The sequence below is a fragment of the Aethalodelphis obliquidens genome, unplaced genomic scaffold (genome assembly GCF_003676395.1).
Source record: "Aethalodelphis obliquidens isolate GAN/ISIS:26980383/991018 unplaced genomic scaffold, ASM367639v1 scaffold1, whole genome shotgun sequence".
NCBI lineage: Eukaryota > Metazoa > Chordata > Mammalia > Artiodactyla > Delphinidae > Aethalodelphis > Aethalodelphis obliquidens.
This window is the reverse complement of record NW_020837945.1, coordinates 12,513,297-12,529,263: the sequence shown is the minus strand read 5'-3', so window position 1 is coordinate 12,529,263 and position 15,967 is coordinate 12,513,297. Positions and strand designations below refer to the sequence as shown.

Below are 15,967 nucleotides of genomic sequence, written 5' to 3'. Positions count from 1 at the left end.
CAAAACTGTGAAATCCCAACTCATCAGCAGCTGACCCCAAGGAGACGAGGGCTGTGTAGCTGTCATGAGTGTGGGCTGGGAACCAGATCTCCTAGGTTCCAGTCCGAGCTCTGCCACTTTCAGGGTGAGTGGCCTGCCCTCTGTGGGCCCATCTTCCTCATCTGCAAAAGTGGGGTAGCAATGGTACCCACCTAGGACTGCAGGGAGGCATGAGAGGGCACCCCATCTCTGGGAAGGAGGAGGTAACAGAATTATTCTCAGATCCAGCTGACACAGTTGCCGGGTGAACACACACAGCACCTTCCCGGGTGAGACACCTCACAATGTGTGTCTGAGTCAACTGCTACCCTGAGACTCTGCCCCGAGGGCACACAACGAACAGGAGCCTCTGGGTCCTATTCTGAGTTCATCCCTAAAATGAGTCAGATAACGCCTACAATGCTAGTTCTAACCCACTGCAGTTCCGCTATTTAACAGATTTCCACTGTAAGCCACGTATGTGATGACCTCTGAGAACTCACACTCGGGATTCACACGGGCATCGCACTTTACCTGCCGAAGGTACCAAGAGACGCGTCATAAAAATTAATCCCATGCTTGAGCGAACAGCAGAGATCCATCAGGAAGTTATGAACAAGCTCCCTCACCATGGTTTTCCCTGCGTCTTCAGCAGAAGTCTACGAGGGTTTCAAAGAAATTCAGTGAAAATCCCAAGTTCATCAGTCTTACGAACAACTACAGGGTAAAAACTGGACAATATCACATGCCTAATGGCAACTTAGAAAACATTTTGTGTAATTCAAAAACAAAAAACCCCACCGAAAAACAGAAACACCAATCAAAATTTAAAAATACTCTTATATGTGGAATCTAAACAAAATAAATAAATAAAACAATAACAATTTTTTAAAAAAGCTCACAGATACAGAGAGCAGATTAGTGGCTACCAGAAGTGGGGGTCAAGCGGGTGGGAAAAACGGGTCAACTGCGGTTTTCTGTTTGTTTGTTTTTTACTTTAAATAAATTGAATTTAAAATGTTCTTTTTAAAGTTGAACAAACAGCGAGTTGCTGGAACAACAAGAAACTACAGATAACTTGAGATTTTATGTCATTTGTTACTGTTTCCAAGCACTTCACAATAATCCTTACAGCAGCCCCGTGAGGCTGGCAGGGCAAACATGATGACACCCATCTCACGAATGAGCAAACTGTGGGTGAGACAGCTGAAGTCATCACTGAGTTAGGAAGTACACAGCACATCAGTATTAGGATCCCCAGCACTAAAGATTCTCTGTTTACAGCATATGCTTTAAATAGAACATTTTTTCTAAGCTTTTTCTTGCTTCTGCATTGTGATACTGCGACAGAAGAAATAAATATTTGGTCATCGTCTCCAGTTCCTGGCACAGAGCTCCTAAATCCCTCAGAATCTCCTAGGTGATAGGGGCATCTTTCATTCTAATGAGGCAACTCTTAATGGTCCCCAGGAGAGCTTCAGGATGGGGTCTGGATGCCAGAGTGGAACCCGTAATGAGAGCATCACTTAATTCCCTGATTCTGAATGTCCTCACCTATAAAATAGAACCATTAAAAAAAAAAAAACTCGGTACTTCCCTGGCGCTCCAGTGGTTAGGACTCTGCGCTTTCACTGCCTTGGGCCCGGCTTCCGTCCCGGGTCGGGGAACTAAGATCCCACAAGCCACGTGGCATGGCCAAAAAAAAACAAAAAAAAACTCTTAAGAGGGGCAAGTTTAAACCTGTATTTTTAAACAAGCTTATGAATGACTTAATTTCTCTTGCTCTTTTGAATAAAATTCCACATTTGGGAGTGTTTTTATTAAGCCCCTGAGGCTTCCTGGTTATAGAACGTACAAAACGTGTCCAAAACAAGAGGACATAGGCAAGTCGTGGAGATAAAAGGAAGCAAAACAGTGGGCTCTTGAGAGGTAAAGTATCATAGAGTTAACAGGAAGCCTGAGCCTTCATGACTCTGGCCAAGTCCATGTTCAGAAACACCCTGAGGAAACTCAAAATGAGGAGAATTAAAAAGTTCACTGGCTTTGGGTCCATGCGAGAGCAACTGTTCTAATTTAGCACTTGTTACAAAGTCAACTCCACATGTCAGTAGGTGAGGAAACTGAGGCTCCCTAGGTACTTAGGATCCTGAAGTAGAAGCAACAGGCCTTGAAACTCCAACTGCTGGAAAAGTGTGAAAAGAGTGGATGGGAGAGGAGAGGTAAGTGAGGCGGGAGAGGTAGCAGGGATCAACCCTGTACGTCTACCGTGCAAGCTGCAGGGAAAATTCAGATGCCACACAGCTGAAGGGAATGATGGTTTTCACATTTAAAAAAAAAGTTTAATATCATGATACCTCAGAGATTAGAAAAAAATCTTATTGTAAAAAAGAAAAATTTTTTTTAAATCATATTGCATCTGAGTTGGGAATTAACATAACCACAAGCCAAAAGAAACATCAAATGGGGGGACTTTCTTGAAGGCAGGCGTATGTGTCGATTCTTCAGTCTCCCGGCTCTGGGTATCACACACTAACAGTGAGGCCAAGCGAGAGCCAAAAACGACTGTACCTCAACATTCTCCAGGCTCACGTCGACAATCCCCTTCCAGCTGTACAGAGACGCGATGTGGTTCAGTACTTGCCCGGTAAAGAAACGCACCTTCTGGGTTTTTGTGATATTTTTATTGTGAACTACCTAAAAACAACAAAAAAAATGAATTTCAAGGAAGTTGATTTTTAAAATCGTGTTTATTGGATTTCGTCATTATAAAAATAATGTAGGCCTGTGGCAAAATATTTAGCCAGAAAAAGAAAAAACGTAAAGAGAAAATTTCACTGGTATTGCCACCACCCTAGGATACTCACAGCCCACATTTGGGTACATTTCCCTTCCGCCTCCCTGTTCCCATCAACCACACAAAACATACGTGCGTATGTGTTAGGTTCTTGTTGGGGTGGGGTTTTTTTGGCTTCTTCGAGAATATACTTAATTAAAGTTTTCTGCCTGCTTCTACTTAATGCAGCATGAGCTGTCTCCACATCATTAAAAATTCCTTTAGAACATCACTTTGGGGGGCTGAACATCGTTCTATCCTATGAGCGACTATAACTTAATTAACCATTTCCCAGGTGTGTATAATTAGGTTGCTTCCAAACTCTGGCTATGATTAGCAGCATCCTTGTACAAAGCCTGCCCTGCATCCCTGACTCTGGACTTGGAATTGCGGCATCAGTTCTCAGCTCCACACAAACCCACCCCCCCAGCTCATATCTCTGAGGGTTTATGTATTTCAAATACGTTCCCTGGGTGATTCTGTGGCAATCCCATCCCTCACTCCAGGTGTACAAACATGTTTAAAACCTCTGACACATACTGCTAGACCTGCTGTCTTCCAGAGGGGTTGCAACACTTCCTCCAGGAAAGTACCTGACTCAAAGCGTCTTTGCTGGCACTGAATATCATTGTTTCGAAAAGTCAATGCCAATTTGGTAGGTGCAAAGACCTGTACCTCATTACTTGCACTGCTTTGAATCAGGGTTTCTCAACCTCAGCACTACTGACATTTTGGGCCAAATAACTGTTGTGAGGGGCTGTCTTGCGCACTGTAGGATGTTGAGCAGTATCCCTGGTCACTACTCACCAGATGTCCGTTGCATTTCTCCAGTTATGGCAACCAAAAATTGCCAAATGGCCCGTGGAGGGCAGAACCGCGCCCGGCTGAGAAGCACTAAATACTATGCTGATTAGCCATTTTTACGTGGGCTGCCAGTTCACGGACCTTTGACAACTATTTATGTTGGGAGGATCATTGAGTTTTTCTAACTGATCATTTAAGGGGCTTCTGTATCAAAGACAGTTATCCTTTCAGCAAGTTTAAAAATTTCTGTAAGATGCATGTAAAAGGCAGAACATGCAAGATGACACAAAATAACATTTTGCCAGGTGAGTAAATGAAGAAGAGTTGTATTTACAGCTCAGTTACCCCAGTGGCTTCCTGTGAAATAGCGGGGAGCAGGGAGCAGCTTTTCTCCTGTTGCGATGAAACAGCAGCCTCGCCTGAACTGAAGTGGTGGCTTCAGTGCCTGTACCCTTCAGGACTGGCTCATCACCACCAAGTTTCTGCTTAAGAAACGGCTTCCCATTCAACCTATACAACAACCCATATTACCTACGAGGTTATAGCTCTAAAGTCCTGTAAAACACTGGAGCAAACAAATGACAGGAACATTGATCACCAAAAACGTACCTTCGTTTTCAGTGTGGATAACAAAATATTGATGGTAGAGATCCTATCTTCCTTCAAGCCTGAGCTAAAGATGCAAGGAATAAATTCTGAAAGTAAAAGTTTCAAAGCATTAGACTCAAAAATACTTTGAATGAGAACCGATGAGAGAACATTACTGCTTAAAATGTTTGTTTGCTGTACCATTCTTAAAATGGTACAGCAAACAATGACATTTACTTGCCTTTTTTTTTGTTTTTTGTCTTTTTTAATTATACAAGTTCACAGTAGGAAAAACTTTTTGTGACATAGGAAATAAATATCTGAAGGCAAAACAATGACTGAACCATTAAAGTTCAATAGTTCCTTTAGTTCTGTTTTACTTTCCTTTTCTCATTAACTTCGGTAAAGTTAATTTAATACTGACGGTTTCAAAGAGAACGTATGTATGGTACGATTACAGTTTTCCAAAGTTTCTCTCTTCGCTTACACTTGCTCAGAGATGTATTTAATGTAACGGTCATCACTTTACTGATTGGTGGTAGAACTTGCTTTCTCTTCATACTTTTGGGATCACCAAGGACTCAGCCTCCATGGCTTGAAGCTGTATCATTACTAACATACCGGTGAAAAGCAGCAAAGCAATTACAATTTCTCTTCCTCCATACATGCTTAATGGGCACACATAATTTCTACAAAAGCAAATTCATTATTCTTAAAAAAAAAAATCAGAAAAGAGCAGACAGAAATTTAAGATCAACCATAACTCCACTACCCAAAAGTTAACACTGTTGACGTCTGGGTTACCAGTTAACTGTTAACCTTCTGACATATCCATATTCTGTTAAATTTAACTTTTAGTAAAACGGGATCACACTTTACCAGTTTTATAACTGAGTTTACACCCAATCCTATATCCTTAAAAAATCTGACATCTATATATATATTTCTACATCACTGTTAATAGCTGCATTCCTCCTTGTGACCAGTCCTCAATTTGCTCAACCCCTTGCTGGTGGGTAGTTAGGAGGAGTCCAATTTTCAGCTAATAAGAAAAAATGTCCCCTAACAAAACCTCTGCTCACATCCTTAACTATTTCCTTAGTATAAATGCCTAGATGCGGAATGGCTGGACCAGCCCAACTGCCCTGCAGGAACTTTAACAGAAGTGCATCCCTGCCCCTGTAGCAGCATGGATGGATAACCCCAAATCAGTGTCCTTTATTTAACAAATGGCCAGACGCCGAGAAGACCCAGAAGGATTCTGAAGAAACGCCCAGCCCTGGCTGCAGAGGGCATCCCACACGGGCCCGGCAACGAGCAGGACGTGTCCACTGCACCACGCAAAGGAAGCAAGCCTCCAAGGGGCCGCTACCCAGACCAGGGTGACAACACCCCGGGAGCAGGACCCGCACCTGCTCATAAATGGTCTCCACAGCTCGTTCCGGAGGGGGCTCTGGGCTCCCTCGCTGGGGGAGGTGGGGGAAAGGCTGGCCGCCCCATGCTGTCCCTCCCCCGACAAGTGCCTGGGTCCCAGCCGGGACACCAGCTCCTCATCCCAGACAGGGCGTGATCCCGGGGGATCTTACTGGACAACTGCCCTCTCCGCGCTGCCATTCACAGTCTTGATAAAACACAAGTAGCCCTAATAGATTAAACTACGCCAAGCCTTGCTCTAGAGACACTGGCATCAGAAGGTGGTACTGTTGGAATTCTCTGAAGCTCTACTACTAATATTCTGGTAACACTAGGCATTTTTTAAAAACACAATTACTAAGAAAAGCAGGGTAGCCACGGCTATGAATCCATGTACTTTCTGGAACCATAAAGCCTCCTTTGTCTGCCTGAGTCTCTGAAGTGTGCACGTCTCCTTTGTTAGGCCCGCTCAGCAGCCAGCTAGCGAAACAGGGATATCTCTGTCCGCACTGACCAGCGGTATCAGAACCGCGCTGACCAAAGTCTTGCGCCACACACACCCTTTACCCTAGTGTACACGGCAGCTGCGAAGCCTGCAGACTTTTATTAACCTGCAAAATGCTCTGGGGTAGGTTTTTCAAAACAATCACGAGCAGGCTGTGCCCCGAGACAAAGAGACACACCTACCTTTCAACTCCAGCACTTGTGCGACTGTGCTGTCGTCGCCTGCGATCAAGAAGGAAAGAGCGAACTGAATGTAGGCCAGCCGGATGTCGTGCACTCCCTGGGGGCAAAGGAGACCCGCATGTCACGTGCATATCCACACACACACACACACACACACACACACACACACGCCCCAGGGAAGTAGGGACACGCAGCAGGCACGCCCCGCCCGTCCCAGTATCACAGAGGCCTCCCGGGCTTGTGCCATTAGCGGGTCTAAGTCTAAAACCACTGGTCATCTCTTTATGTAAACAAAGGGTTTTTTTCTTTGCTCTTTCCCCTCTATTTCTCCTTCTCTTTCAAACTCTCTCTAAATACAAAAGTATAGGTCTCCCCTTCCCCGACTGTAATATATACACATTTTTAGTTCCTGGATCACTTTGGTATAGAGCAGAAGACTCTCAGCCTGTCTGGATATGACCTACTCTTGTGTAATGAAACAATACATCTGTTTTTGAAAATCCAGAGATAATGGAAAGGCTAGTGCTGATTCTGATGAGACATCAATGAGGTGACGTCTGGCTTTTATATTATAAATTACAGATGCTGTCTCATCACAAACCCACCATGGCCTTCCCAGGACTGCAATCTGCACTGTCCCGCAGGCATCAGCCACTACCCAGGAGAGCATCCTCAGTGAGGGCCCAAAGGCCATGACCAACAGACAACACCTCAGAGGAAACCACTAGGGCCACCTGATCAGTTTTCCCTCCCAGTAACTTTAAGACAAACCTGTGTCTCACATTCCTTTTTTACATCCAAAGAACCCACAGCATGCAGGTCTCGTCAGCTGGACCAGAACTAGCACATATGCTCAGATCCTCCACTGCTTACACCGAAAACTTTTCCCTATTTCAGTTATTCCAAAGGTACTTTAATTTGACGACAAGAAGTAAGTGAACATCACGGAGAATCACTGCCCTGAATGCCTGAAAAAATTAAGGAATCTCCGCTTTCCAAGAGTCCCATTCCACTTAGTAGTGGCAGCAGAGGTGGGGGCAGTAGTGATGTTGATGGTGATGATGGTGATGGTGGTGATGATGGTGATGATAGTGATGATGATGGTGATGATATCAATAACGTTCACTGAGCACTTACTATGTGCCAGATACTATGTCAGACGCTACACATCTGTTATCTCATTTACTCCTTATAACGATCTGAGGTACAGATGCCCACAATACCCATTTTACAGATGGGAAAACTGAGGTTTTAAAAACTTCATTTAAGGTTACATAACTACTAAGTGAGTAAGTACTGGAACTGGAATGATACGAAATAACTGTACAAACACACTGCTTCATGCCCAACTTCACATCTGCCTACAGAGAAGTTCCTTCTTCTCGGGGGTCCCATGGCATTTTTGTTCCACTTTTTCTCAAGGTGCAAGGACCATGGTTGGCACCATTTAGGCCTCTATGTATTTAATTAATTGTCTTGTTTTATTGGATATGTTTCTTCTGGAGAAAAGAACGAGCACCCGACCCCTGGTCTGTAACATCTGGGTGGAGGCCTTGCTCGTTCCTCGTACTGATGGAGTTTATCTCCAACCACGCCACAGAACACACGTCAGCAAGACCTTACAAGATCAATGCTGCTTTATTCCAAATACGCTAAGAGCCCCAAACTACCCTCTTGCTCTGGGGACCAACCTGTGGGCCTCTTCACAATATGGACTTTGGGTACAATGATGGCTGAAGTCTTGAAAGTGAGCTGCACTCCTCAGATTGTCAGCCACGCTCCAGGGCTTCACTCACCAACTCGATGTTAATAAAACACCAATTACACTCAAGACGCCATGACTCAGGCTGAGAGGATGCAAAGGTGACTCAGACACTGCCCCTGTCCTCAGGAAGCTTAAAGTAACAACTGCTCCCAAGCCATCCAGACGTCTCACCGTTCAAACAAACATGTCACCTAATTCAAGCACAGTTAACTTGTTATCCTGGTCTACGTACACCTTACATTTCAAAAGAATTCTGGCAAAATGCTAAAACTTGCCTTATAAAATTAAATTAGGTTTGATCCTTTCCCAGAGAGTAGGAAAGGTTCCACAAGTTTTAAGGTTTTTTTCCTCCACTGAAGTACTGGGAGTCAGGGCCCTGGAATGTGGGCCCCAACCTGTCCTTGCAGGTCTTTCTGTCCTGCGCAAACACAGCAGAGTTGGACCAGATCCTCTCAGGGGGGCCTCCAGCGATGGATTCTGAACTGAAACAGAGGTTAGTTCTCACCTGCTGGCATCCATCTCGTATATCCCAGAGAACCCCAAATTTCAGATTCCTGACATTGTGGAGAACAAAACCCCCGAGACATAGCCCCTGCCCCTCTCCAGCAGCCACCACCAGGCCTCTCCACCTGACCACAGCCCCTCACTGCCCCGGAGCCTCCACCTTCCACCTCCAGCAAACTCCATCAAAGGCAAGAAGGCCACACGCCTACTCTGCATTCCTACCCTGTGAATTCACAGGGTGATTATCCCAGGAAGGAAACATCCTGAACTCTATGGCTTGTTCTGCAAAACACTGTCTAAAATAGACCAAAACATACTTGGTAAAACTGTTCTTGGCACAGGACTTTTAACAATGCTTTCTTTGGATGAAAAAATATTCCTAATCCTCTTTCTTCATGAAGCTTTAATAAGTCCCTCCGAAATGTTAAAAACACTCAAAAAAATTTATCTCCCAGCTTCTTCAATAACTAAATGGCATTAAAAAAAAAAAAAGAAAAAGGTGGGGAAGAGGCAGAAAACTGAAAGTAATGAAGAGATTTAAGAAGGATATCAACCAACACAATGTGCAGCTCTTGTTTGGACCCTGATTGGAACCACGAAGTGTAAAGACGTTTCTGAGATAGTCGGGGGAAGCTGAGGCCAGCCTGGGCACTAGATGATGTTGAGAATTTATTAATGGTGTTAGGTACAATGATGGCACCGTGGTTTTGTTGTCTAAAATGTTCTTTCTGTTAGAGACACACACTGAAATATTGACGGTGAAATGTATGTGGGATGTGCTGTAATAGCCTGCCCCAAACAACCCAAAAGGTGGGAGGGGTGACAGGGTCCGAAGCTGGATGACAGGTACGTGGGAATTCATTGTGCCCCGTTCTCTATTTTTGAATGTCCCTGATATTTCTCATACTAGAAAAATTTTTTAATGTCTAGAAACCATTTCCTACAATATACAGAGTATCAAAGATACTTGATACAAATGATTAAAGGAAGTAAAAACACTTTCATTTCAACAACTCCCGTTTCACAGATCGAGAGAGATGTAGAATAACCTGCAAGGCCCTGAGATGAAGCAGCACATGTGCCGTCCTGCAGCTGGATCCAGGCCGGGAAGCCCAGCTTGGGCTCTCCCACACTGTGTCCTGGCGACTGGCCTGTCCACTGACATGTACTTTACTTAGACGGCTGGGCTGGCTGAGGTCAAGACACGGGGTGGGAAAGGGAAGGGATTCTGACAGGTAATTACTGCCAGGCTGATTGCCAGGGAAGACCAAAGAGCCATGATATCTGCCCTAGCGTGCAAACAGCACACACATTCCTTTTATTAGATACGCACTTGGATGCCAGGAGCCATCACTCATTAAATGGAACTTTTGACACATTAATCGTAGTATCCATGAAACCTGGAATTTTTTCCTCAGAGAAAACCTTATTCATAACCGAGGAAAACCCTCAGCACTGTTGTTACCATGATTAACCTTCAGTCCACTACCTGGCAACGCAGAAACTCTTAACCCCCGGGAAGCGCTGGAGAACAAGGTGACGCCTGGCTGCAGGTCACTTATTCTAACGTGGCTCCTCCACCTGGGCAGACCGGGGTGGGCCCCTGTGGCCTGGTCCTGGTGCTCAGGAAGGGGGCGTGCAGCACGGAGCCCGGACGGCTGTGGCACTGCCACCGGGGCACCAGCGGGGAGAGTGGACGCACAGACGGAAGAGGCGCTTCGGCAGCCTACAGCTGGCACACGTCGGGCGGATGCCCTTGCACCAGCCTGCGAGCCCTGAAACGCGTACTTTTTCCTCAAGAACCTTTTCCAAACCCCAGTGAAACTTCTGGAGCCACCAGGAAACTTCTTTTTTAACAGCTCTCCTGAAAACCAAGCATTCTCTCCGGCACAAGCCAGCCCCTACACATTATAAGACTTATAATTGGGAGACGCAAGAAACATAGTAAAAAGCCATAAACGTCGTCTTTGATGAGGTCACTGCCTTGGCCTCCCAAGGCTTTTCTACAAAGTGGACGGAACCCGCATGGGAGGACCAGGCCACCACCAGGGCCTCACCACGAGGCGCATGGAGACCGTTTCCACTGCTCTGTGAAGACGCTCACAAGCTACATCACCCTCACAGGCCAGGAAGGCACTGTGATGCTGAGCCCCCAGAGAAGCTGGTGTCGGATGTCCCTGTCACTCGGGCTCTGCAGGCGACCGGACCCTCACCGCCAGCCGGGAGGGAGGCCTCCCGCCCCATCTATGCGAGGACCAAGGCCAGAGAGAGGAGGACACGTGAAACACTCTGGCCCCCTCAAAGGGAAAGGACGCTCGGCACTCCTCACCTTTGAATCCCTCTTGGTCACCAGAGTGTACAAGGTCTTTTTATTCAAATCGAAATGGCTGCAGACGTCCCTGGCAGCCTCTGGACCCTGGGTCACCATGGCGGCCATCAGGTTCAGGCAGGCTCGAGCCATCCTGTTCAGAGACAAGAAGGAAAGCAGGAGTGTCAGGACAGCAGAAACACAAAGCCACCCCCCGAGAAGCAGCTGCACACTTGGCTGTGTGGTCTGCTACCCCCAAACCAGAAAACGGAAGGAAGGAGACATGCAGACACACTCTTTCTTTAAAAAAAACCCTCAGGAAATCTTCAAAGAAAGCTAAAAATCTGAGTTTGAGTAGGACCTAAGAACACAAAAGGCAAGGTCAGAAGAAGACGGCCGCGTCTGTGTCCAGTCAACAGTCATGTATCTGGACCCACATCACCCCTGCCTTTGCAGGGCAAGGCGAACACTTCCGCACAGTGGGCATCCCCAAATGCGAGCTCCTGGCTGCCTTCCCATCCTGCAGTTACCCCAAATTCACGGTTACTGAGCACCTACTACATACTAGGCACCGTTTAGGTGCTGGGAGGATGGCGTTTTACAGGACGGTCAAGGCCTCCACCTGCAGGTACCCAGAATTCTAGGGGAGGGAGACAGCGAGTCGAGACGTCGATTATGGCACACGTATAGCTGTGGACGCGGCGGCCACAGAGGGCCTCCCTGAGATGACACCTCTGCAAAGCCCTGAAGGCGGAGAGGGAGGGTGCCCGTGAGGACCACGGGGAAGAGCTGTCAGGACAAAAGAACAGGCAGCTTGAAGGAGGTCTCCCAAGACAGCAGGGAGAGCAGCAGGGCAGAAGGAGAGGGCCCGGTCAACAGAAGGAGGGGCAGAGCCACAGTCTTGATGGCCCCGGAAGCTGCTCCGCTCTGTTTGTGAGTGGAGGAAAGGTCAAGGGCACTTGTGGGGCGCGCAAGGCAGACCAAGCCCAAGGCTAGTCCTGCCACGGAAAGGCGGGCAGCTCACCTGTAACCCGAGGCATACAGGGACTCACAGATGAGCTTCATGTGGTTATTCATTAGCTTTTTCACGATGTTGGTTCCCACCACGTGAAAATGGGAAAGGTCACTGGCTGTCCGCAATAATATGGCCTCGAAAACTTGAAATATTAAAAGCATCTGCAAAGACAGAACCGAAATGCTTACGAACCATCTCCTTTCTTTTCCTCTTCTACATATGTTTTCCTCTAGTCTTAGCCACAGCCACCTGCAGGTTTAAAACCTTCAACTTGCAGGATGACGCCTACCCAGATCCCAAGGCAAACACAGGGATCTGCCAGGCCCCAGGCTCTGGAATCAGTCTTGTTCCAATAGTCTAGCTAAATAGAGAGAGGCTTGCTTACAATAAAACCAAATGAAATCAAAAGAGAAATTTCTGCTACTGATTCAGCCTCCCTGCTTTGAGGATATTCAGGTCTACAGCCGTACAGCAATAATCCCGAGATTTCAACAGGTTCATAAATATCCCAAGTTTTGAACCTCTTTGGAACCAGAAAACAACAGCTCAATATATGTCTGTACCTGTGACACACAGTCTTTACCTATTTCCCTTTTGTTAAAGCAAACCACGGTGAGACTAAGTGGATCTAGATTAAGAATCTATGATCTTTCCTTCTGGTATTATTCACCACTAACAAGTTACTATTTTCCACTAAAATGCTTTCAAAGGTTATAATGCAAAAATGAATGTATCCCTACAGCACAGGCACAGAGCATCATTTTCTGTAGAAAGCTGGTAATGTCTTGGAAATTTATATCACATTTCTCTTCATCAAGCTTAACACAACAGTAGCATTAACTTTTTCTTCTCTCCATCAGGCCAGGTCAGAAATAGCATACTTCACTTTCAGGGCGCTTCTCCCCACTCAGGAGCTGGAAAATCTCTGCACACTCAACAGAAATCTTTATGTACCCCTCCACGACATCATACACATCTTCTCGTGGCAGCTTCTTGGCCGCAGAAACAAAGGCTTCCAAGGCTGAAATGAGAGTTAGGATCAAATGTGAACGAGGACAGTCTAGAAACAATCTCAGCCGCTACTGCAACAGGGAGATTTCAGCAGGAACATCCAGGTGACTGGAAGTGCCACTTACTGAGATGGAGAACAGAGGAGCAGGGGGGAGACGGGGACATCAAGAGCTAGGACACGGTCTTTCCTCCATCACCACTAAGTCATAGGCAACATCTTTCAAGGGCACTGGTTTAGAGCAGAACGCTTCCTGATGCAGGCATCCTCCCCGATGTTGATATTCATCCACTCCTGAGCACCCTCTGGGCCTTTATCAATCTAACCCTGCTCTCCCCTCCTACCCATCCCTCCCCCACCACCATGAAGGGACTATATAATGGATAGAGAAAATGTGGGATATCTATACCTATATACAGAAATATATACAATGGAATATTATGCAGCCTTTAAAAAAGAAGGAAACTCTGCCTTTTGAGACAACATGTATGGACCCTGAGGGCATTAAGTGAAATAAGTCAGACAGGGAAAGACGAACACTGTATGTTCTCACTTACATGTGGAATCTAAAAAAGCCAAACTCATAGAAATAGAGAGTAGAATGGAGGTTGCCAGGGACTGGGGGATGGGTAAAATGAGGAGATGTTGGTCAAAGGGTATAAACTTATAGCTATAAGTCGCATAAGTTCCAACGAATCTAATGTACAGCATTATGACTATAGTTAACAACACTGTATCATATACTTCAAAGTTATTAAGAGAGTAGATCTTAAATGCTATCACCACAAAAAAAGCGGTAATTATATGAGGGGATGGAAGTGCTGACTAAACTTATTTGGGTAATGATTTCACGCTATGCATGTGTACCAACTCACCACATTGTACACCTGAAACTTACATATGCTATATGTTAATAATATCTCAATAAAGCTGGAAAAAACAAAACAAAACACAACAGAAAGAAAACCTTCCCTAACACCTGGATGAAAACAAAGCCCTCTAACATTGATCAAATCCACTTCTCTGATGGTCCAGTGAGGTGATCCTACCACAGAAAGTTACGAGAACATATCAAAAGGGAGGGAGAATCCGAGACCAGATTCAAACACAAATCCAACAGAGCCTCGCACAAGGGATTCACACTTTCACCCACTGCCTTCAGCCCTGCCACACCTCCCAACTCCTTCATCTGCACCCAGCACCTGTCAACCCTGGTTTCCTTCTGAAACCAGTTCAAATGCAGTGCCCAAAAGTACAGAGCTCTGGGCAAAACCACGAACGTGTCTAAGGTTACAATCCTTCAAATAATTAAACATGCTCTTTCTTCCACCAGAAAGTCTCCTATCCCTGTCCTTTAGAGGACTTGTGCTGGAACAGTCTGTACATGATTTTACGGATTGACATCTGCCTTTCCACTTGATCACTCATAAGCTTCACGGTGGCAGGGCCCACGTGATTCTTACTCACCATTTTATCTCTACCCTAGCAAATAACAACCCCTTGTAAATAATGAACAAATGAATGTATGAAATGTATAATTCTGTGCTACAGCTGGTATCATCTTCCTAGGACTGGCTAGCAGTTGCAGGTATCAAACGTTTAAAAACAAAATCTGTGGGGCTTCCGTGGTGGCGCAGTGGTTGAAGAGTCCACCTGCCGATGCAGGGGACACGGGTTCGTGCCCCGGTCCGGGAAGATACCATATGCCGCGGAGCGGCTGGGGCCGTGAGCCATGGCCGCTGAGCCTGTGCGTCCGGAGCCTGTGCTCCGCAACGGGAGAGGCCACAACAGCGAGAGGCCCGTGTACCGCAAAAAATAAAAATAAAAATCTGTGGACGACAAACTGGAAACTGAGGGTATTCTGGCCATTAACTTAATAATTTTTCAGTTGAGAGAAACACTGTCACTGTTTCATTTTGACACAGTGCCAGTGTTCCACATACTAGCATATTCAATTGTGTTTTGTCCTTGTAAATTAAATACTTTCTAACGGATTACATGGAGTTGTGATGGGTGGTCACACTTTTCAAAAAATGAAATTATAGAGTCTGCTTTATATCAGTCACTAGTCTAATCCGGGTCAACTGACAAGTCCTGTGGTGGCTTCATGTGATAGCTTATTACCTGTTATCGGGTCAGTGTGAGCGTTGGAGAATCAGAGCTACGGAAAACAGAGCTGACAGCCATGGTAGTAGCAAACCTGCTCACTGAACAGCCCCGAGATGACTCACCGGCAGGACTCCACAAATAATCTGCTGTGTGAATGAGTAGTACAGTTATTCACTTTCCTAGCAGTTGCAGTAAAGAATTTTAGAGCTTGCTGAGGGATGCTGTCCAGGAAAGGGAAGCATACAGTCGCAGGGAACTGTCACAATCAAGCAAGTCGGCGCCCTGGACTCGAAAGCACCCGGGTCTCGGTTTCCCGACTGCAAATCGGGAGACTGGTCTCTGCAGAAAGGAGCGGCTGTGTCTGCACACGGAGGCCCCACCCAGACCGAAGCCGGGAGGCAGCCTCGCACGCTCGCACTCTCTTCCCCGAGCCCCACACTCACCCGGCCCAGCGCCCTGCGGGTCCCTCAGCTGAGCCTTGAAGCGCACGCCCGTGAGCTCTTCGGTGCGGGCCCGCTTGGCTGTGCCCGCTGGGGGAGCCGCGCCGTCCTGGCCGCCCGGGGCCTTCCTCTTGGGGCGCCCCATGGCCGAGAAGGCGGGGGCGCACCGGGATCCACACACCCGGGGTCCTGACAACAGGACACACGTGGACAACCAACGCGTGTCTCGGGCCAACACGTGGGCTGAAAGGGGCGGGGCTGGCGGAAGAGGCAGGACCTCCGGAGGGAGGTCGGCGGAAGGGGCGGGACCTCTGAGAAGGGCTGTCCGACGGGAAGCAGGTAGTGAAGGTGCGGGAACCCGGCGTCCTGGGTTCCTCCTTGGTGCTAATGATCCAGCTGGCTTGCTGGCTGCCCGGGGCAAGCCGACACTCCACGACACCCCCGCTCGGCCGCGGCGGGGAGAGGCCCATCGGC

General features: G+C 46.9%; 1 protein-coding gene across 3 annotated transcripts in view; it reads right to left on the bottom strand.

Moving 5' to 3' along the window:
- Positions 1–15,725, bottom strand: part of URB1 (URB1 ribosome biogenesis factor) — a 65,045-nt gene extending 49,320 nt beyond the window's left edge. For 2 of the 3 annotated variants that reach the window (XM_027101298.1, XM_027101301.1), the window contains exons 1-8: positions 15,497–15,725; positions 12,817–12,956; positions 11,945–12,096; positions 10,942–11,074; positions 6,344–6,440; positions 4,265–4,350; positions 2,587–2,712; positions 553–677 (exon numbers count right to left, since the gene is read on the bottom strand). In XM_027101298.1, coding sequence (XP_026957099.1) covers positions 553–677; positions 2,587–2,712; positions 4,265–4,350; positions 6,344–6,440; positions 10,942–11,074; positions 11,945–12,096; positions 12,817–12,956; positions 15,497–15,638 — 1,001 coding nt within the window. In that variant the 5' untranslated portion in view covers positions 15,639–15,725. The remainder of the gene's footprint in view (positions 1–552; positions 678–2,586; positions 2,713–4,264; positions 4,351–6,343; positions 6,441–10,941; positions 11,075–11,944; positions 12,097–12,816; positions 12,957–15,496) is intronic. The other variant, XM_027101305.1, reaches the window with a different exon arrangement.
- Between the last annotated feature and the right edge of the window lie 242 nt (positions 15,726–15,967).